Source organism: Crinia signifera, chromosome 2 (genome assembly GCF_055691185.1).
Source record: "Crinia signifera chromosome 2, ASM5569118v1, whole genome shotgun sequence".
Lineage (NCBI taxonomy): Eukaryota > Metazoa > Chordata > Amphibia > Anura > Myobatrachidae > Crinia > Crinia signifera.
The window spans coordinates 189612918-189637369 of NC_139218.1; the positions used below are offsets into that span (position 1 = coordinate 189612918).

Sequence of the window (24452 nt, forward strand, 5' to 3'; positions counted from 1 at the left end):
CGGATTTTTTTGAATGGCTATTGGCTATCATGTGTTTTCGAAAGCCCAGATCCCAAACCCGCACATCTCTAATGTGTACAGCCATTTACAGTGACTAATTAAAAAGGTCCTGGATCTGCATTCCCAGTGTCTGCTATACTATCATGTTAGCGCATAAGATCCCTAAATCTAGCTAAAGCAGACGTTATAACTGGATTTATGGATTTTATGTGATACACAGATACCCTAGATCTTTTTATTAAAAAAACTTTTCCATTCTCAAAAATATACTTCTGCATTAGTAACTCAAATTAATGAGTAGTGTGGACTATCGATTTTGTATCTGAAGATTTTTATTACATTGACGGTAACATGCCTAGAAATGGGCTTTGGTTTTAAAGTACATCATGGAGTACCATAATGGGGTCCATTAACAAAATAAGGGACACAGGCAGCCAGCTTTGAGCTGGTGCAACATTCTCACCTTTGTGCCAGTTGAATAACTTTCCCCATTCCCTTTCAACTTTGGAGAAGTGAACTTGCATACAAATTAGTGTAGTATTCCAGATTCAAATGAAAATGGCTAAAAGTGTAACTTTAAAATATTACGTACAAGAATTTTGAACACAACCCCTTTATTAATTACATGGTTTTTATCTTTCTCGTAAGGGGCATCAAACCACTGTGTGGAATTCCAAGAAGTATAGTTTTTTTATTGTTGGCAGTTCCGCAGGTTTAATTTGTTGGCAGTTAATTTCAGCCAAAAACTGTCTCTGACCAATCAGATTGCTCCAACTGCATGGAGTTTGAGCTATATGTCTGGCCAGATTATACTACATGTTTTATGTGGCATTTTATTAACCCTTTGAGTGCCAGGTGAATTTGTCAAAGTATGTGTGAAAATTGCTAAACAAATATTTTTACTCATCATAATGACCTGTAATGTTTACCTTATATACAGTAGTGTAGCTACATATGTGGCATATGCATGGAGATGGATCAGCTCAGCGCTCACTGCTGCATGTCAGCTCAGCCAGCAGTGCCCGTAGTCCATCTCCTTGCGCCTTCTTGGGGGCGGAGGGAGCAAAATTTCTAGCTATGCCACTGCATATATAGGAAATATAATCTTTATTAACAAAACATTTCTTATTTGAATTTTTATAACAAATGTGAGCAATGCTGGCATTTTTAGCGGATATTGGGGGTTATTCTAGTTCACTCACAAAGGCACAATCACTCTCTAATGGACAATGCCATATGCACTGCAGGTAGGGCTGATGTAACATGTGCAAAGATATTTGAAAAAGAAAAAAAAATTATAATGTTGCAAGTAAGAAGGCAATATCATTAATAAACTAACAATGTAATATTAATTAGGAAACCAATAAAAACCTTTACTATAAAGCCGTTTGGCCAAAGTCCTCCCTTGTTTCTCTGGATTTCTTCATTGGGCTTGGTGGAGATTTATGAAACCACAGCTTATTAATATCTGACAATTTGTATTTAGAACTTCAGTTAAAAAAAAAAAAAAAATCACGAAGGCGATTTACACTGCTTTGTACTTTTCTGCAATTTTGTTTATAATAAATTTAGCACATTCAGAGTTTCCAGTGCTTGCTAATTATGTGAATAGTACTGTTTAGACATTTATTTATAAGTAGACTTGAACTATAATTCACTCTTTTAACCCTTTGACTGTCAAGTGAATTTGTCAAAACATGTGTCCAAAATGCCAAGCAAACATTTTTATTCATCATAATGACCTGTAATGTTTAACCCTTTTGGGTGCCAAGTGAATTTGTCAAAATTGGTGTGAAAATTGCCAAACAATCATTTTTATTCATCATAATAACCTTATATAGGAAATATATGTTTACCTTATATAGGAAATATAATCTTTTTTTTTTTTACTTGAATTTATATAACAAATGTGAGCGACGCTGGCACTTTTAGCCAATATTTAGCATATCTCTCAGAGCTGTTGGCACTCATATTGTGCGCATCAAAATATGAGATGTCTTAGGGATGTTGGCATTTCTTGCTGATATTTTTGTACATCTCTCACCGAGATGTTAGCACTCAAAAGGTATATATCTAAAATAATTTTTTACACATTTCTTATTTGAATTTATATAACAGATGTGAGTGATTCTGGCATTTCTAGCAGATATTTTGAACATCTCTTACAGAGATATTGGCAGGCAAAGGGTTTTAATTCATACAGTAACAGGTAGAGGTATGTACTAACAGTAGTATAGGAGATAGCTCCTAGGAAAGCCAGATGAGTGTCAGGAAGGGCATTGACTAGTTATTGAGCCTCTCATATCTCATGCTGATGATGCACTTTGTACTCACCCAGTCCACAGAATGAAATCTGGATCTGGCAGGATTGATTTCATTGCATATATGGATGAGTTAATAAGGCCGGCTGGAGAGTCACACAAATAATTCCCCCATTTCCCTGCATCCGTAACTGGCTGGTCACCTGCAGAAGGACATACTTTCCCAGGATCAGACGTAACTGTGTAGTTTGGGTCCAAATGTAGATCTGTTAAATGCCAGAAATAACCTAAAAAATAAAAAAGTTCCAGTTATTTAGGAATGTACAGTATCCGTCTGTGCCTTATTCCACACGGTCTCCATACCCATTACTATTTACCTCTTTCTGACGAGCTGATAACATGACAAACCGCAAGGAGCAGTACGATGAGTCGATTCATCCTGTGAGAACACTGTGACACAGCCAGTGAGATTGGGGATTTTAACCTCCTCCTTCTGAGCTAGCTGACTTATTCCTGTGTGGTCTGTATTCAGGAAGTGTTCAGCATTAATCCTGTATGTGCTATCACTTCCATATGATAAAGCTTATATGTCTCCTCAACCAGGGTTCAAATTCACGGCGAACCACTTTACCTTTTGAGGAATTTTACAGCTTAATTACCTAAAGGAATATTATCAGTTTATTGAAGGAGAAAAAAAACAAAGCAGATGAGGTCCTGGGTGTGAACCAACTGTACTCAGCGACCTCTACAATTCCTTATCCATGTTACTTATAACAGGTTCCTCTAAATGGCAAACTGAAAACAGGCAGCCTCTGCTGCATAACAGTAACGTGTTCCAAATAACAGAAGAGAAGAATAACATTGTATATTCAGGCAGAGTTGGGTTGAGACATGAAAGGCCCATCAGTCAAATGAAATATCTGGGACCTGCTAAAGGGGCATGACCAGAGTGTGACACTTCTTGGTAGGGATAGTGAACTTGAGACGCAAGGCCAGCCCTCAAAAGCCCTGCATGATGCAGCGCAGTCTCAGATATGCAGATGCAGCACTGCTGTGTAAGATAAACTGGTTTCTTTGTACACAAGCGCCACTACACTACACAGCAAGATATACAAGCCAAGATAAACACAGACTAAACCACAAGAGTTTAACGTATGTGTGCTTAAAAGTAAAATAGAGTTTACCCCTTTTATGAAGAGTTTTTGTAGTGTTTGTAGTGTTTATAAATTATATGTTTACTACTATTTTATTAGCAGTACTTGTGTACTTTACGGACGCATTGCAGAGAGAAAAAATGAATGTTTTGTCTTTCGGGGGAAAAAAAACAACCAAATAATCGGAATTAGCAGCGGACATCACCGAAAGTTCTATATAATAAGGCAATGAGTCCGTAAAGTACACAAGTACCAACACTGAAAATATAGATCATTATTTCTCGAACTCGGCAAACCTGACCATGAGAGGTTTGGGCCAGCAACCCCCACCCAGTGTTCAGCCTGCCTATTCCCCGGCCTTCAGGAGACTCATCCTCTAGGCCAGTGATGGCTAACCTTGACACTGCAGCTGTTGTTGAACTACACATGCCAGCATGCCCTGCATCAGTTTTAGCATGGCCAAATAGTAAAACTGTAGCAGGGCATGCTGGGATGTGTAGTTCAACAACAGCTGGCGTGTCAAGATTAGCCATCACTGCTCTAGGCAGCCCCAGATCTCACCCCCAGGCTGTAGTAGCACTATGGATGTTCGACACTTGAATAATAAAGCAGATGATGCTATCAACACAAACTTTTTACACAGGAGTAGCCAACTTTCAGGTTACACCAAGAGATATTTATCAGAATCAATATTGTTTTCACAATAAAATAGCCTTTAATACACCAACAACATACCTATATGTTTAGAGATGAATTCACACAAAATATATTGTTACTTATGTTATACAGAAATATCTTGCAATGACAAGCATTTAAGCAGACACCTGTAGATAGACGCCCCCCATCCCCCCAATAGCGCAAGGCACATCATACTGTAATCTCTGATTCTAGTTTTCAAGTAGGCAAGTATGCCCCAGTTAAGAGACACATATGCCAAGCTATTGTGCTACATACCTAAGCTATGAGTTTGTGAAAGGATTTCTCACACATAACTCCCAGGGAGCTGCAGGCGGAGGGACCTGGGCAGGCGGAGCCAGGAGCTGAGCTGCATTTAAAAAACCCATACAAATGGAAAAAAAAGCCACTTTTTGCCTGAGAGCTCTCTTAGCCAATCAGCGGGTTCCCATTTATTTGTATGGGGTTTTTTTTGTATTAATTCTCCCAGCTCTCTGCGTCCCCCCCACCCAGCTCCGGGCTGCACATAAGAAGCACATCCGACCCCAACACTTATGCACACGGGAGCACGCATCGGATCAGACGGGATGTCAAACACACAGATTTGGTCCAATTTATCGGCCCAATCCGGCAGAATGGAGGCCTTTATTTTCGGTCCTCTATCCATAGAACTTTGACTTCCAGCCAGTGTGGCAAGTAAGGGGGTACTGTGTGGTACGGAGTACCTGTAAGAAATATGTTGCAGGTACGCAGTACCACTTACCCCCTGACCCACTGTCAATTCTATTTTTATTTTAAGTCTAAATATAATGCATCCGCAGCACGCCCACCCAGAGTTATGATTGGTGCTGTATGCAGCTACCAGTTACTGCTGATTTAGCCTGTCACACTGACAGGCATCAGCGGCACCGGCAGCATGAAGAGCAGGCTCCACAATTGTAAGCACAAGCTGCCCGGCTCTCCCCCAAGCAAGAGCCAACCCACCCCCAGCCATTCCCTGTTTCTCATTCCCTGTCTCCTGATGCCACGCAACTATTGTCATTTAGTCACTCCTCTAGCTTTGTGTTACTACGCCCCCCTCATGACACATGGCCACGCCCATTTTTGGTGGAGGCTATCAGTACCACCAAGAAAAAAATTCTACTTGCACCACTGCTTCCAGCATAATGTAAGACATGTTCAGGGAAGCCCAAACCCTCATGGAATAGTGCTGTGCACTTAATATATTCAATTAATTCCAGTCTATTGATCCAGCAATTTTCAGGGCAAGCTTCACAAGGAAAATAAAAACAAATAACCTATTTGTAATTACATTGAATTTTATGTCCAATACAAAACTTTCTGTAAGTCTTATTTATTCAGTACATTGCAGAGAATTCCAGATGGCAACTACAAGTAGTCCTAACTGCAATGCCTCTACAAATGGCATTCTTCAGATATAACTTTACAACCCCATACTTTATATGAATAGAACAAATAATAGTAACAAACTGCAAAATAGGCCAGGTAGTTATTTTACAATTGAAACGACAAAAAGTTTTAGAAACTATGAGGTAAAGCTAGAAAGGCTGCGTACAATTCTATTATGCATCTGACGAATTTATTAGAATTTTTTTTATCAAAAAAAGTAATTACTCACTTTCCAAAACCATGTCCTCTGCAACCAGCAATGTGAGCTGGTCCTCTGGAACAGCAGTGTAAATCTAGCCATACATTTGTCCTATTTCATCCAACGTCGATGCATGGGGACAATAAGTCAGATAAAACCTGGCAAATCAGGTGTTTTTAAAAGGTCAAATTCGATGTCCCATGCACACTGGATCAAAGCCCCTAAATCACAAGAACATGTAGGATCTGTTGTGTAGGACAGGCTCCGGCAGCACTTGCTGGGATTGCATGCGATCTTGCCACCCAGGAAGTACTTCCCAGGTAGACCAAGGGTATCGGCGGTTATTTCTCCCCTCAGAGAGAAAGAATTTATGACCACCACAAGTAACTGCAGGGAGAATTACATCTCTTGGCATCCCATCTAGTGGAATGATGGAGGAGACCACCGTAAAGTGTTTTTGTTTAAAAAATTTTCTTAATTTGGGTACTGCAGGTTTAAGGACAGAAGTAATTCAAAGTTAACTGCATGGGGTAAATCTAGCATCAAAATGAATTCCCAAGGGTCAGATTCAATGTTGGGAGCATTTACAAAGCAATATAGGTTATAAGTATGGTTACACCACTCCCACAGCTAACATCTCTGCACATTTTAAATCTACCCATCTGTGATGCAAAGGCAGCCTTAAGTTTGCATATGATTAGTTTACTTAATGAATATAATTTCATATATACAGTAAAAGCAGCTTCCATTAGAATTTTAAAATAGTGAAGATTTTGGGCCTGATTCACAGATAAATGTAAACCATCAGTCTTGTATACATTGTAGATGCTTGAGAGACAGCACAAACGCAGCACCCATTCTATGCATGTGCAGAATAATCCTTACAAGATCATACGTAGTCTCAGATATGCTTTAGCAGTTTGGGGTAAGGAGCAACGCTGCTTATGTTTTTTTTTAGAAACTTGGAATGTTGGCTTAGTTTACTCGGATGGCTGATGCGGCAAACATTGTGACCATTGGTGATCCGGCGCTACACATTTATGCAGACAGGAGACTTCTGTGAGAGCTCATACTTATCACAGCTGAGTACCATCACAGGCATTTTAGAACACACAGGTGGTTTTTGCTCCCTGAACTCCTCTTATGGCATGTGTTTATGGTGTGACAGGTGTCCTGCTCCTGTCAAACTCAATGACTCAGTTGGCAGACATAAGCATATTGGGATAAAACCGGTAGGCAACTTGAGACGCTCCAGTTGCTATGGAATTACACACCTCACTGGCCACAGTTCAGATGTTAGGATGTGGGTTCATAGGTTGTATACTACCGAAGTGGAACATAGCCATTTACATGTAAGTTCAATCAAGTACAAAAACGTATTATTTGTACCCACTCTGGAAACAAATAAAACATTGTTTTGTCTTTGTAAACTTGGCATATGATATACCAGTTCTTATATTATAGATTGAATTATTTTATATTGTACATGTTTTAATCTGCCTCCTTTGGAATTGGACTTAGAAGATAACATGAACGGTTACAAAAAAGCCAGAGAGGTTTTCGATGTAACAAAACTGCAGTAGTACAAGCCAGATGGGTACAAAAGCCACCTTTCTGCAAGTAATTCTTGGACTTATTCTGGACCAACTGTGATGTAACTCCTGTCTCCTTCTCATTACAGGTAACTCATATCATCTGTTACACCAGTATTGAAGTAGCTGCTTGCATACTGCTATATTCTATATCTAGGTAAAGGTGGCCATACATCAGAAAGATATTGTACCCAATCATACAATCTCAATTGATTGTAAGATGGATTGTATGCACATCTTATGTACACAATCATACAAATCAATCAACAGATGGATTGTATGACTGATTGCATGCACATTGTGTGCACATCTTGTGTACACAATCATGCAGCAGATGGATTGTATGATGAATTGTGTGTCCAAAAACCACCAAGGACTGCCAGGGATTTCAAGGGAAATTGTACACAATCATGAGCGCAATCGATCTTAAGATCGATCTTTCTGATGTATGGCCAGCTTTACTCAGATCATCTGTTACACCAGTATTGAAGTAGCTGCTTGCATACTGCTATATTCTATATCTAGTTAATTGTGCAAATATTTTTATAAGATTTGAAAGTGAGTTAGAATTTATTAGTGGCTGGGATGGTATGTAACCTCTTACCATTTGTTATCTTAGTTTTATTGCTAGTGGAAGAGGGGCTCTGGCTGGGTGGGGTCTCAATCAATTAACTTAGAAACAGCTTTTAGTATATATTGTGAACACAAGGCTGACCTCAGCCTGGCTGACTATTTTTAGTTTGTCATATTTTAAAGTAGGAATATTTTTAAGTAGGGCGAAAACAGTTACATAGATTAAAGCTTGGACTTATTCTGGACAGAAACTGCCAACCAACTTAACATCTTCATATCAAAGTGACTCAGAAAGACACCAGCAACCCAGAAAACCAAGAGACTGCTTTGAGTGAGCTCACTTCATTCTCACATCATACTACTCCTGGCTGCTTAATCTGCCTATTCAGCTGTGATATCACCATTTCTCCATCTGCTAAAACTTTTTGAATATCACTCTTTATGCTTGTACATGCACTGTCAGTTTTGAAAATGCCCAGCTGTCCCTCTAATGACTTTACCTCTCTTGCTGTTCCATTGAGAGTAGGTGTCCCTGATTATTTTATTCTTGGCCCTCTTCTCTATCTCTACATGTCCTCTCTGGGTGAACTTATTTGTTCACTCGACTTCCACTATGCCAAAAATACTAAAATCTACCCCTCATTTCCTGATCGCTCTCCTTCCATCCTAACTCCTATCTCCAACTGTCTCTCTGCTATCTACTCTTGGATGACCCAGCGCTATTTTAGACTTAAAATATCAAACACTAAGCTGACCTCTCCCGACCCTCCTGCATAAAACCTGACCATCTCTCATCCTAACCTGTTTATGCTCACCTCTCCCCCTTCTGTGTTATGCCTGTCTGTCTAACCCTCCCCTTTAGAATGTAAGCTCTCACGGGCAGGGCCCTCTCTCCTCATGTGTCTTTCTTAGAATATATAAACCACTGCCACCCTGATAATTGCTTCAGTGTCCTGTCCCCTGATGCAACTATCCATATTTACCATGTACTTGTCCTAAACTGTCTTGTACTGTAATTTGTTTTGTGTTTGCTCATAACTATGCTCTGTAAAGCGCTGCGAAATTTGTATGCGCTATATAAGAAACTGTTAATAAATAAATAAGTAATAAATGGAACAGACAAATAACACTGAAAAAGTGGCGTGTAAGAGCTTCCTTGAGTGGGTGTACTTTAATATTTAACCTTTAGTTACCCCAAACTTCACACATTTACTTGTATCCTTTTATATATATAAAAAAACAAAAAAAACAAAACATTTAAACAGAAAAACTTAAGTGGTCAGGAGAAGCCAACTTTCACCTAACACATATCTAATACAACTGTAGCAGATACTATTCTTGTCATATGCTTTTACATTTAACGCCTTAAAAGGGTAAAAAAGGACGTTATTTAAAGGCATTTCTGATCATAAGGTATGAAAAGTGTATCCCATTCTAAAGAAGTGCACAGAATAATAGTCTTTCAATTGCCTGTGTGCCTGCAAGACTAAAGCCGCAGTAGAAGAAAGGTTGCGGTACAGGCACGGTTAAATAAGCAGCCAATAATGCAGCCAGATTAGGGTCTTCCAATTGTTTCTCTCAAACTTCTCCTGTTAATCCCCGTCTGTTGACTTATAATGATCTTCATCCACGGTAGAATAGATGTGCCCTTCATTGCTGAGAAAATCCAAAGCTTGCCTGTGGGTGGGTGTAGAAAAAGGTTAGTGAAGACACCAAGATATAGGTTGTAGTAACAGTACTGATAGTGACAAAATGGTAAATAAGGCACTGCAATGGTAGATGGAATTGCAGAGTACACACACACACATATAGCCTTTGTGTAAATGTAACTATTTCATTTAATATGCAAGTAGGACAAACTGAAAAACAGAAGGAAGACCCCTTCTATATATAGTAACAGGATGCTAAATAGGTGTACTCTATGCGAAGCAGCAAAGAAATGGCAAAGCAAATCCAGGAAGAGCATAGAAAGGAAATAACTGCACCTACTGAGAACATTACTGCTGTATTTCTCAGTCAGGTAAGAATGTGTGGCACCTGCAGATCCTTCTACTTTTGTTTTCTTCCTCTGGACACATACAATTTACATTCAAGGAAGATTTAATGTGAGGGAGTTACATTTTTTCAACTTTTCTACCTAAAATTCTCAAGGTTATTTACAATTTCTATTAATAGTGCTGCAGTTTTACGATACAACAACATGATAGAGAGAGGAAGTGGGAGCAGTTTCCCAATCAAACAAATTATACTATCTGCCCTTTAGAATCAAACTTCCATTGAGAGACTTAATCTCCTTCTAAGCAATTGGGGCTGATCCTCATAAAAAGAAAAGCAATGCTACCGTGCTGGAAAAGGTTTTTCTTGTAAAAGTGGTTTATGTAGAAAGGTCAAAAAGTGTATGAACAATAATACAAATCTTACTGGAGCAAACAACCTAAAGTTTACTGACTAAATACTAAGAGAATAAGGATGTGACCAATATGCCACCACTTTCTGATGTCAGTATCTAGAGAGTCATTGCACATTGTCCAGCACACCCTAAAGGTGCCCATATATTTTGTGATAAAAAGCGTGCAATGTGCGCTCCCGCGGGCATCGCACAGTACAAAAAGTATGTGCTGCACATACTTTCCGTACTGCCCGCGGATCGCATCGCATGCAAAACGAACGCACGCGATCCGCCCAATAACACGTTGCATTGTATGCTGTTTATCACAACGTGTAAGGGCACCTTAAGAGAGACTGTCCTAAAAGGAAGAGGTTCTTAACTGCAAGATTTGATCCCTGCACATACAACTCTTTTGTTGTTTAATTTTTATATTGAAGTGTAGTTACATTTATTATATATCTATATCTATCTATCTATCTATCTATATATATATATATCTATATAGATATATATATATATATATATATATATATCTATATATCTATCTATATATCTATATATCTATATATTTTTTTTTATTTATTTTCATTCTACTCAAATTGTATTAGGAAACATAAGAAAGGTTTTAACTTGAGGTATTATTCGTATGCTGTATATAAAAGGATGTTTCGACCGCCGAACTCTGACTTCATTACATCCCACCCATAGCACATGTCTGGCACATAAACTAGCTATACTAATACCCCTTTCACACTGCACTTGTTAAACGGTATATTGATGTTTTTTTACCATTTCAAAACGTTTAAGGCTGCAGTGGGAAAGCACCAGAGTTGATTTACGGTTAAAATTAACTGTATTTCAAAACTTTTAAAAAAAGCAGAGTCCTACACGTTTCAAAGCAGTTTTTTATGCAGTGTAAATGGCTCTGAAACAGTATTTAGTAAAAACAACAGATTACAGACCTGTGATAGGCTGTCCCCTGCATTCTGCCTTGAAACGTGTTCAGGGGATTAAACGGGTTGACTGATGTGAATGGTACTTAAACGGTATTTAAAATGGTAATCTGCTGCAATGTGAAGGCTCAGACCCGTTTTAAACACTGTTTAAAAATACCGGTTTTTGAAACGTTTTGGCAGTGTGAAAGCAGTATTATGTTACTGAATAATCAAATTGAAGCTTTAAACTAATAATCTGAACTTAAATGTGAAGCTCTGGAAAACAAAACCGAATACAATGTATCTAGAATACACATCGTACATACAACTGTGATAACCACATCTGTGAGGTTATGTGTAGTACTTACTTGATAGTATTAGCATTCATTCCATGAAGCCTTGCTCTCAGTTCATCAGCACCCATTCCTTCATTTCCTTTGCAGGTTTTAATTAGATTTAAAATCTAATGGAAAGAAAAGCAAACATTTGGTGGCAAGTTCTCACCTATGACAGGCTAATTGTTGTTATCTCTCGCAGTGCTTCTTCTAAAATAAGGGAGGTATACAACCCTCTGCATGTATCTGGACCTCATCGCTGTATTAGTCAGATGAAGGATTTATGTACAGAGTAATACGGATCATGCATCTAAATGGGAATTCCCCAATGCCAATCCACAATCTTGATTAGTTGAGGGAGCAACAAAATCCAGGATGTTCAAAATTTCCGACTTGCTGATTCCGATAGTATTACAGCAAGAGAGGATATGCAAATACCCAACCCAGGCACAAGGAGAACGGCGAGATGCCCCAATACTGCCAAGATGTATGGACACCATTAGTGATAGTACCAGTCTAAAAATGTAATTACAGTAAAAAAAATAAAAAAGCAGCAAAATGGGTTAGGTAGCCAAAACATTTTAGTCACCTGACTCTGATGTGGCGTCAGCCCGTTAGTTTGTATTTCACTTCCTCCTGTGAAGCTTCCTCCTGTATTTCCCGCCCGTCCAGGTGTACTGAGCACCACAGAAGATCCACCACCACCACCACCTCCAGGCTACAAAAGGCAGAACAAACCATATCAAGAACATGCACTTTAGTCTATAATCATATTAGGAATTTTCTGCATACAATCAAACTATTGCAAAAGGATTAAACCGTTGTACAGGTTGAGTATCCCTTATCCAAAATGCTCGGGATCAGAAGAATTTTGGATAATGGATTATTCCGTATTTTGGAATATTTTTATATTTGAATGAGGTATCTTGGGGTATCTAATATTTATGTTGTACAGACACAAACACATGAAATATACACAAATATATATTATTTGTGCATGAAACAAGGCTTTAAAACATGGGACAAAGTTTGTGTACAGGCACTGAATTTAAATGCCAAGCAATCATTGTCTTGTACATATTTAGTGCCCGTTACATATAATTTACTCGGTGGGGCCAGTTACAGATGTACCCAGTAGGTATTTCGTAAAAAAGAAAAGTACATTTTGAGAAGTATGGTTTTCAGAATAATTTGGATAACAGCTATATGGATAAGGGATACTCATACTAGTGTTTTTATATAGTACATTGTAAAATACAGGTTATGTAAAACCTTGTCTAAGAGTAACATAGCCCATGATAACCATAGATGCAAAAAATGGGCCAGTACATACTTGGGGAATTTCATTTATTAACTGTGTAACATTACTGTTTGAATGTTATGCAAGACTAAAACATAGTAAGGCACATTCATTTCTAATCTTAAATCTCTGGAAAAAAATGATTTTTTTAATAGCTTATAGATACTTGTCTAATTCCACAGATACCTTGAGGTATAGATGCTCAGTCTGGAATGTGGGCACTTTATATCACAATGTGAAACTATCACACAGAACAAGATTTCCCGCCTTTTGGTACCACCCTGCATTGGGTTCTAGGGCCCCAACTTGCTATAGGAAACAGACAAGAACTACAGCTCCCATGAGGCATTGTGGGGGGGTGGTGTACTTTGTCTCAGTAGGAGTGGCAGCATGTTTAGTAAAGAAATAGGTCTTTTTTTGTGGGGAATAAACAAGGAGAGCCAGAGGCTAAAAATGTCACCCCCCATTTCCCCAATGAAGATATAGATAGATAGATAGATAAAAAAAAATATGTAACAGCCTCTTGGGGGAAACCAGAAAAATAGGATAGGTCTAAGAACAGACCAATAAGGTAAATATTGTCAAACATTGCAATGTGCAGCGGATGGTGTCCAAAACCTGCATACGAATGAAATACAGAAAAATGGAAAGTAGACAAAAGCAAACATCCCAATCTTCTAGTGGCAGAATAGTTTTACTACACGTTAGCTATAGCTCAATTTACTTAACAGCATTCACTTAAATACATAATTAAATGAATGCACAAGTTCCAATCTTATTATTAGACTGGTGCTTCTCCAAGGGATGTGGTTAACATTGCAGCGGTCAGAATGCCAACACCAGAATCCTGACTTGTGGCAAGAAGACTGGTGCCAGGAACCCTCCATTGAGATAGGTCAGTATTCACCGGTCATCTGTATGTATTGCTTCTCCAATTGTGAGCATTCTTAATGGATATGCAGGGAACCGCCTGCTTTTGGCCTATTTTCTGTTATGAAACTTAGCAGTATACACTCCTTGAGAACACAGTACAGTAATTGACATGCTGGATAGAGCTTTGCAATTGTTTTGGTTTTACCCAAGTAGTGCCTCAGTTTGGCAGGACTACCCACAGGCAAACAGATGGTCCTCAGTACCAAGATACAAAAAGAATGCATTGTTCCTACCAGTTTGAGATCTATATTATCCGGTGTCTTATAAACTGAATACCACTAAGACAGAGTTATTGCCTATCAAGGTTTCTTCACACTAAATTGAGGCCATTAATACAGTTTTCTTATCATGCCAGCTTGACTCACTTTTCTCCTTTCCTGAACAAGCCAGTTCTCTGTACAAAGCTACCACCGCTGCTTTCAGACTAGAGAGGCGGGAATTTTCCAGATCCAGCAGATAGCAAATTCCCTTAGGTCTCAGCACTTCATCCCAGATTGCACATACCATAACCTGGGATTTTGCTTCTAGTGTGAAAGGGGTATTCAACAACAGTCAATGTGGCTGATCAACCCCTAAATATTTTCCCACTAGGAGAATTGCTTTTAATTGTTTTTAAACTCCATACCTTATCATAAGTTGTCTATGTAATAGGTTCTGCAACATGCTATATACATCTATGAATAGATCTGTATTTTACTTGATAGGCTGATTGTCTCACTGTATTTATGTATGGATATGCTGTGGCATTTTGACCTTTTCCAAGTACTTTTCCTCCCTCTTGTCTTTCTTTTTTTTTACATATTTTTTTCTTATTACTCCTTTACTTTTTTTTGGTAGTTATTGTTACTATTGTGTTTTGTCTTCTATGCTTCCATTTGCGTTGTTAAATACTACTCAATACATTAATTTGTTTTGCTGTGACAGCTCACATCGGCTCCCAATAAAATGTAACCTTATGATGCGTGTACACATGGTAGGGAAAATAGATTTTAAGCTTCACTGGGGCAGGGAATGAGGTGAAACATCTCAGAAAAGCACAGGAGAACAACAAATATCCTAGAACTTCCTGTGGTTTCTTTCTAAACTGTTGTCACTGATCTTTAGGTCATCTAAAGTCTGAATAGCAACAGCTCAGCAACCTTACCTCCGGGGTCAGGAAAGTTGAAAAATATTGTCAACTGCCATGGACTCCAGAGCACACACTTGTGCAAAAATGCATTTACAACAAAAAAAAAATATATACCTTCAGAACACCCAAACTGTTAAAGTTGGGCATCAACTACATCCAAACATGGATCGCCCTCATGAATTCTCACAGGAGGAACAGGGCTGCAGGTGCTTTTTTTCTAGCACCTATACCCTGTTCCTATCATTGTTTATTTATATGCTACCACAAAGTGTTTGTGGTACCATACAGGCACAATGTATATGGCCTTTAATTACAACAGAAGTTGTAATTAATGAAACCCTAAAATAAGGTAATACTGCCTAAGTAAGAGCAATAAAACAAACACTGCCCCCCTCTGGACACTTCAGTGATTACCTTTTTGACCAAGCTCTTCTAGATATTTATATATACCCAGTTTTAGGGTCCCCCAAATGGTGCTAAAGGGATATGACATTACAAGTGTCCATAAGTAAAAGGCATATGGATTGAAAAACCAGGTGTACTATCAGGTCTCAAGTTATATATAGAGGGGCACAAACCATTTCTAAAAATATGACCAGAACTATTGAGAATATTTGCTGTGCTGAACTTACTGGACTCTGGGCATTTAGACTCATGTGAGCCTGAACAACTTCCAACATATGTGATACAAACTCATTCATGTCTTCAATAGGTGCAATCTTAAATGCGACAACACTCTTCTTATTCTGTTAAAAAAAGGGGACAACAAGAATATTCAATCATGTATTAGATGTATAAAAAAAATTAAATCTACATCCTACAACATAGATTTCACGTTTACTGAGGCCACTACAACATTGAAAACTGTTTTTCTGGTCTCTTATGACCTGTCCCTGCAGACAGCAGAGGTTAGAAACTTATGTCGTCAACAGCATGTTTTACCTGAAAGGAACGAAGATGGCCAGACACTTTCACATAACTCCCAGGTGGCACCACTACATTTTCACAGCTTGCTTCCTGCAAACAAAAAACACACATCAGTAACAACAAATTAAAAATGTAATACATAACACTATCAAAGTGCAATCATCACTTCACCAAGCCTTAAACGCATAGGGTCTTATAGAGCTTCAGTAGCCGAATCTGCTACTGCATGCAGCTGCCCAGCTATGCATTTGCAATCTTATTGCATCGCAGAGATTTAGAGTTAAGGTGCCCATACACGATACAATATCTCATCGTATCTCGGTTTTGCAATAGGAGATGAGATCTAGTACAAAAAGTGCTGCACATACTTTTGTACTAGATCTCATCGCAAAACAGAGATGTGATGAGATACAATTCACAACGTGTATGGGCACCTTAACTCCTACCTGCGATGGTAGGGGCACAGCCACCATAGTTCACATTGCAGAAACTCCGTGTGATGATACGCAGCACCCCGAAAAACATTAGACTACTCCCCTAAAACTGCACCCCCACTGTTACTCAAAGTGCATTTGTAGTGACTGCACCTGTTTACAATATTCACTATTCTGCATCCCTTATTGACTAAGGGCCATAGTGCACTACAGGCAAAATTTGGGCACCCAAAGGGACACATTTCTGCTTGCCACCTCAGTAGACTGCAAGCAGAAATGCCTGTGCAGGTGGTGATCATGCCCAAACAGCAGAACAATCAAAATGCTGCTGTAGGGCACTACTTAGTAGTGACTGGTAACCGGAAAAAAAATAGTATCAACCCCTCAGTGTGCTTTGAGGACAAAGGTTCGGAATCAGTGGTACTGTGTGGAAAGCAACATCATACAGTCATGATGATGGGGCTATTTTTATCTGGATTTGGACTGTTCATATTCTGTCAATATTGCCCAGTGTTAACCTATAGGCTATAGCTACTATGGAGTTTGAAATTGCAATAAGCGTTTTATACCTAGCCAATTATATGGTCTAAACAGGTCTGTATTGCCCTGACATTAGGAGACCTGTGTTCTGTACATAGAGTAAACCATATCTTCTTCAATCGTTCTGTATTTGTCAATTATACCCCTTTTACACCAAAACGCCGGGTCGCACCCGGCTTTTTTAGACCCAGGTTCAAGCCGGGTGCGACCTGGCGTTTAGTGCAATTTACACCGGGCGGACAGCCTGGCCCGCACCCGCCCCCCTCTCCCGGTGCTTGGAGATGACAGGATGATGTCATCTCCAAGCGCCAATCACCGCCGCCGCCGGACCGGAACGCTGCTGGGGGCAGCCCAGCACTAAGGAAAGCTGCTGGGCTGCCCCCAGTCCCCGCGCGCACCCCCCCCCCCGCCGTCGCACAGGAGGTGAATGGATGCCGCACACAAGCATCCGTTCACCTCCCTCCCCCGCTGCTGTCTGCAGGGTATAGCAGACAGCAGCGCCGGCTGTCAGTGTCAGGCTGACAACCCGTCCAACCTGCGGACGCTGCGGTCTGCAGGTTGGACGTTCTCCATTCATGTAAATGGGAGCCGGGTCATCCGACCCGGCGTTCCCATTTACACCGCCCTCTACCCAGGTCCTAGCCGTGTTCTACCCAGGTCAGGACCTGGGTAGAAGTCCCGTGTAAAGGGACACGGCGTTAGGGATTTACACCGCCGAAGATCCGGGTCTGACCCGCCGCTGACCCGGATTTTTCAGCGGTGTAAAAGGGGTATTCGCTATGGCAAGAACAGCTAAAAAAAAAGCTCAAGATACACAACTTACACCTTAACTTCTTGTAATACGAATGTACAGCGCAAGTAGGAATTACCTCAGTTTAGTGAAGTGGATTCCAAATGCAGTCCACAAGAAATGCTAACAATTAAGGTTAACCCTTTGATTGCCAAGGGAACTTGTCAAAATAGTTGTGAAAATTGCAAAGCAAATTTTTTTATTCATCATAATGACCTGTATTGTTAACCTTTTATAGGAAATCTTTTTTACACAACATTTTTCATTGGGATTTATATAACAAATGTGAGTGACGCTGGCATTTTTAGTGGATATTTAGCTTCTCACAGATGTTGGCACTCAAAGGGTTAAATATATCCATGCTAAAGCACAGGTGACTTAAGGCCCATACGCACTAGGCGACTTTGAGCTGAAAGTTGCTCAAAACAGCATGTTTGAGCGGCTTTCAGTTCAAAGCCGCCCATTGTGGAATCGTATGAGATACATCGCGATGGGCCGTTGAGGATTACTACCAAATTGGACCAGTGTACAGTGTATGGGCACCTTTTGCAGATCTGCCTCATGTGGGGTGATTCTGGCTATAGTCATGGAAGCGGTGGTCTCTGAGTACTGCAGCCAGAAGTAGCAGACATTGTGATACTTTGAAAGAAATGCTACTAGAGTGCACAGGGGACAGCAGAAAGGTCAATGATTTACAGATTACTAAAACTCCAATTGGGTGGAAGCCCTACAAGGCTGTGTAGGTAGCACTATACAAACCCTTGCTAACTATACCACCTGACAGATTGTCAGGCCAAATGTTGTTCCATCTTCAAATTTATTCTATAAACAATAATAAATACAATACAAAAAAATAAAATAAAAAAAACACAACCGATTATAGGAGTCTAAACAGTAAATTAATCCTTTTACGATAGCTTGCCTTATTAAATAGTTTAGTGTGCATCAGCTAATCAAGTGGGTTTTAACACGGATGTTGTAGTCGTTAGCATTACTGCCTCAGCGCTGAGATCCTGGGTTCGATTCCCACCATGACCCTAACTGTAGAAGCCGCTGATATTTTAAGGCAGAGAAACGCGTTTGTTCAAAATTTTGTTGGTACCTTTCAGCTACTAAGGAGATCGGTATGCGGATCCTACTATCAGGCTGGAACTCTGATTGGGACAAGCCAGGGGAAAAAAAGAGCCCAGAGACGTCTCCCTTAACAGGTGTCCACCTGTATCCATTCAACAGGAGTGTTGCTGTCATTACAGATTCCATTTAAGGAAGTGGTAATTATCACATTCACCCCTATGCTGGCATAAGCTTAAAGCCATTATTATTAACGCCTAAATAGGCTGGACTAACACCTAATGAGTACTTAACAAATGAACTCTCAAACTTATCATCATCTAAATAACATTTGTTTCATACATGTCAACAAGTTTTCAAATTCATCATATGAACTCTGCTATCTCCAGCCCTAAACAGACTGAACAGCTATTCCTTGATGCCTACTAACAAACCTATGAGTATAATATATGGATTGTTTTAACATATCCATTAACAAACCTGCTAAAAAAAAAAATCTTAGCACAGGTGGAACTCTTTCCCTAAGTGATAGTATGGGCTACAGGAGATCTGACTTACCCCTTAAACACCATCCCTTAAAAATTGTCCACATTTATGTTTGTTTTGTCCTATTTTAAGTTTTTTATCAGCTCTGATTGGTAAATGTTTGTTTATACATTGAGGATCTATCTAGTGCACAGCCACCTACGCTTTTCTTTTCTGTGGAGAGTTTGTATATTTTCTCGGTGCTTGCGTGGGTTTCCTCCGGGTACTGCGGCTTCCTCCCACAATCCAAAAATATACTGGTATGTTAATTGGCTCCCAAGAAAATTGGGTTTTAATACCTACCGGTAAATCCTTTTCACTGAATTCAGATGGGGTACTGAGGTCTTATAACCTTGGGGATTAGAGGGTATCCGACAGGAGACAGGCACATAACATTTTCTTCAACCAGGGTGTGCTGGCTCCTCCCCTCTACATCCCCTTACTAGCCAGTTAAGAAACTGTGCCCGAAGGAAGCATAACGTATGTGAGGTAGGAATTAGCATTAAGATAACGTGGTGAGATTTGCACCAGCACACCACAACAACTCTCTCAACTAAACATAATTAACCCCGTCATTGTGTTACTTAGACATATATGATATTTAAGATATTTGTGGAGCAATTAGTCACCAAAACTCAGCTGCTCCTAAACAGGTCAACTGACCTATAACTTTACAGAATGCCAGAAATTGCAATCAGCAAGTAGGCAATAACAGGATTACAACCTGTGCAACAGAGCACCGCACTGAGGCGGGCGCTCAGTACCCCATCTGAATTCAGTGAAAAGGATTTACCGGTAGGTATTAAAATCCTATTTTCACTTTCATTCAGGATGGGGTACTGAGGTCTTATAACCTTGGGGAGGTCCCAAAGCTTCCAGAAAGGGCGGGAACGTGCAGAGCCTGTTGCAACACCGCCTGCCCAAACTGGGTATCATCACTGGCCACAGTGTCAAATTTATAAAATTTGACGAAAGTGTGTTGACCAGACCAGGTGGCAGCTCTACATAGCTGCAATGCTGACACACCCCGAGCAGCCGCCCAGGATGCTCCTACGGCTCTAGTGGAGTGGGCTCTCACTGAAGCCGGCATAGTCAGATGTGCTGCCACATATGCTTGCTGTATAGTGGAACTAATCCATCTAGCAATCGATTGTTTCGATGCTGGGCATCCCTTCTTTTGTGCGTCATACAACACAAAAAGACACTCCGTCTTACGGATCCTTGATGTTCTCTTAACGTAGATCTGCAGGATTCTAACCACATCAAGTGACTCAGGAATAACCTTATTCCCTGAACAAGAAGGAACCACAATCGGCTGGTTCATATGGAACACCGAGACCACCTTAGGCAGGAACTGTTGTCTTGTCCGCAGTGCCGCCCTGTCTTGATGGAAAAATCAAGAAAGAGCTCTTACAAGAGAGAGCACCAAGCTCAGAGACTCTTCTGGCCAAGGCCAGAGCCAGTAGCGTCACCGTCTTCCAGGTAAGGTATTTTAAGTCAATGGAGTCAAACCAGGATGACTGGAGAATCTCCAGGACCACATCTAGGTCCCAAGGCGCCGTTGGCGCCACAAATGGAGGCTGTATTCTCAAGACTCTTTGCAGAAAGGTCTGGACTTTTTTTCTGAAAAAAGACAGAAAAGGGCCAATATTTGAACTTTTAGAGACCCCAGCCGGAGTCCCTTATCAAGGCCCACCTGCAAGAAATGTAGGAAACGGTCTAATTTAAAATCTGCTGGCGGAAAACTCATGTGCTCGTGACAGGACCTGCCCTGAGCCACCGCTCCTCAACCTAACAGACATGCGTCCATTGTTAGGAAGATCCATCTTGAATCACAAATCTCCTTCCTGCAAGTAGGTTTGGAACATGTGTCCACCTCATGAGTAATTGTCGGGCCTGATGTGACAAGAATATGTTCTTGTGTATCTGGAGAAGCGACACTAACCACCTGGACAGTAAATTTAGTTGGAACACTCTGGAGTGGAACCGACCAAACTGGATCGCCTTGAGAGTAACCACCATTTTTTCCAGAAGTTGGAAACACTGGTGTACTGAAATCTGAGGTTTTTCCAGAATCTCTGAGACCAGAGTCTGAATGGCCCACGCCTTCACCCGAGGCAGAAATTATTTATTCCTTTATTTCTTGTTTCCAGGATTATTCCCAGGAAAGTAGGTGATTGTAGTGTCAGGTAGGACTTGGGGATGTTGAGAATCCCTCCATGGTCCGCCAGAATTTGTTTGGTCTGACAATATCCTGTACTAGGATCTGTTCTGACCTTGCATTGATAAGCAAGTCGTCCTGGTAGGGAATGATGTTGGTTCCCAACCTCCTCAGCAGAGTCACCCTTTCTGCCATGACCCTCGTAATATACGAGGGCAGTACAGCTCGTGTTATAGAGCAATCTCAGGAATGCCTGATGAGGCCCTCAATAGGGATGTGGAGATAGGCGTCCTTCACATCCATTGATGCTAGGAACTGTCCCTCTTCTAGGCTTGCTATGACAGCCCTAGGGATTCCATTCTGAACTTGAACACCCTTAGAAGGGGTTCAGAGATTCCTATTTTCATAATGGGCCGTACAGAGCCACTCGGCTAGATACCACAACCAGGTTGGAGCCATAGTAGTGTATTTCAGCCGGAGGGATATCCAAAACCTCTCTTATAGTCATAATAAGAGGTTCTGGGTCACGGAGAAATGATTGAGATTCAGGAAGCTGTGCCCCATTATCGTCATTATCCTTATTATCGTCACTTGCCTGAGAATCAGCCTCTGAATCAGGCAACATGGCGGCCGCAGCCACTTACGTGACATGCCCGTAGTGGGGGTAATATTATCCACCCGTGTAGACAGGACAGATAGATCCTGCTGCACTTGCTTGGTCTGCACAGTATTTGCAGCCAATTCAGCTGGTATTGTCGCAGCATGTTCATAATGCCTGCTGCCCACTCAGGCTCCTAGGAGTCTGATTGCGGGGTCCCACTGAGGTGGGGTGAAGCCCCTCGGATGGGGCAGACGCACATTGTTCACATTGCTCTGTGAAGTGGACCTAGGCATAAATTTTGAGCCGCAATGACCCAGGTTATTTTTCACACCATTGCTGGAGAATAAAAACCTTTTTTTTTTTTTTTACAACACACAACCATCACAGTGAAATAAATAAATAAATATATATATATATATCCGAAGAATGACCCCACGTGCGCCCTAATAGTGAAGCAGCTACTCTAGAACCCCCCCTGTTAGTGGGAGGCAGCAATAGACATGGACAACAGAAAGTATAGAGTGCGCTTGTACCACCAAATGGAAATTACCACCAGTTTGTAATCATATACAATTCAATAACCCGATACAATGTATAATCATAAAACCAAGATGCTTTATTTCAGTTTCAAAGACCACATCTGGACATTGTATCCTTTTCGGAATAGCGAAATCAGTAACCCGACGCGTTTCGTCTTGAAAAAGACTTCATCAGGGGTTTTTACACTGTAGGTGGTAGAGACAGTAATTACATACTGATAAACATAATTAAAATTAATATAAAATTAGAATCCATAATATTTTGTTTTAAAATCAGACAATTTTATCCATACTGAGAAAGAGAGAATGAGCACAGAAGAAAGAGACAAAAGTCAAGAAAAATCCAAAATAATGCAAGGATAATACGTGTATAATATTATACCTTGTCATACAGGGACATTTAAAACTAGCCTTAGTTATAACAATTGTAAATAGTTGAAGGGATGTGAAGCACATACCTAAGTATGAATTTCATGCGCTTAACATTGCGCGTGGAACCAATCAGGATTTGTAGGATGTAATAACCTTCCCCTCTGTGGGGTGGATTCCGAATATCTAAAGGGGAATCACGTGATATATAGTCCTTTAACATGATATTGAATAAAAAAAAAAAAAAAAAAAAAAAAAAAAAAAAAAAAATGTATATACACTCAATAACGTACCCAAAGTGTCCCCTATTGGGGTCAAAAAATACGCGATATATCCTTTATTATGACCTTATTAGGTATGCAAATACATGGAATCCTAATTTAAAAGGATCCTCTCTTTAGTAAAAAGCTGTCGGCGGGGTCCGGGTGATGGAAATGGCCTGATCCACCGAATCTGATTCGCAAAATCTAAACAGTGAACCATAAAAATATTTTGTCGTAAATGCCAGATATATGTCACCGACAGATATATCCATAGTCTTATCCCTTTATAGGTTACATACCAGAGGTTCAGCTGAAGAATGGGTAGAGTGCGTGTAGGTATCCGCAATATAAATTTCAACAGACAGCTCAATTTCTATAAACAATGTAAATTATATCTTGTTAGGACACAGGTGTTATTCTAATTTAATTAGATCACCCTCTTAATAGTATCAATGAGGCAATTTGAGGTATCAATGAAGCTATATACAAGTTGGAGTGGATATAAGTCCAACATCAATTACAAGTTGAAGTGGATATAAGTCCAACATCAATTAAGTGTATCACTTTAAGAAGAGATGTTAGCCAAAGAACAACAATTAACTTGGACAAACAATTGGTCATAAGAAAAGACACTAAAGGAATTTTTTTGTCAGTAGTGGCTATATATGCTGGATGTTAGCACATGCATAATTAGCAAGTACATAATTAGCAAGTACATAATGAACTCAAGACTGACCCCTTTTTTTTTAACAGCCCTTGGTTAAACGCCACACCACATCCTCTTACCTGATCAACGTGGAGTTTGCTGACTAAAAGCTGTCTGCAGATGAACTCTACTAATGCACAAGCTGCCTAATATACCGGTGGACTATGAGGTCACTTCCGGGTACTGACAGACTTTATTCAGTTGTTAACTTCTCTTAAACATACAATGAAGCTACCTTACACTATGGTCTGTAATGTGGAGCATGTGATGTATAGATTCATTAGTATATTAACTGATGTAGAAGGTTAAAACCTCCGTTTATCCTTAAATGTTTAGCGTGCGTTCCATTTGCGTATCAATAGTAATATCCGGTTTGGGATTCCCTCCCATCTGTTGGTCGTCATGCCAATCAGATCTCCGTTAGGGGATGGGCGGGTGTGTGACGAGCTTAATGCTAGCGGCGACGCGTTGTCAAGGGAATATCTTCCCTATGTATCCCAAGTGCCAATCAGAACTCCGTTAAGGGATGGGCGGGTACGTGACGAATAGGACGTTTGCGGCGATGTGTTACCATGGGGATATCTTCCCCATGTGTCACAGCGCTGTGGTTCCGGATTGAGCGGTCAGGTGTCCTACCGCAT

General features: G+C 40.2%; 2 protein-coding genes across 2 annotated transcripts in view; both read right to left on the bottom strand.

The window, feature by feature from the left end:
* SMPDL3B (sphingomyelin phosphodiesterase acid like 3B) overlaps window positions 1-3196 on the bottom strand; it is a 42671-nt gene extending 39475 nt beyond the window's left edge. The window contains exons 1-2 of the mRNA XM_083173422.1: window positions 2639-3196; window positions 2335-2548 (exon numbers count right to left, since the gene is read on the bottom strand). Of these exons, the coding sequence (XP_083029548.1) occupies window positions 2335-2548; window positions 2639-2699 (275 nt within the window). The 5' untranslated portion in view covers window positions 2700-3196. The remainder of the gene's footprint in view (window positions 1-2334; window positions 2549-2638) is intronic.
* A 5813-nt stretch (window positions 3197-9009) lies between these two features.
* The window catches only part of RPA2 (replication protein A2), a 27494-nt gene continuing 12051 nt past the window's right edge, over window positions 9010-24452 (bottom strand). Inside the window, exons 5-9 of the mRNA XM_083173423.1 lie at window positions 15828-15902; window positions 15518-15631; window positions 12113-12241; window positions 11557-11651; window positions 9010-9541 (exon numbers count right to left, since the gene is read on the bottom strand). Of these exons, the coding sequence (XP_083029549.1) occupies window positions 9457-9541; window positions 11557-11651; window positions 12113-12241; window positions 15518-15631; window positions 15828-15902 (498 nt within the window). The 3' untranslated portion in view covers window positions 9010-9456. The remainder of the gene's footprint in view (window positions 9542-11556; window positions 11652-12112; window positions 12242-15517; window positions 15632-15827; window positions 15903-24452) is intronic.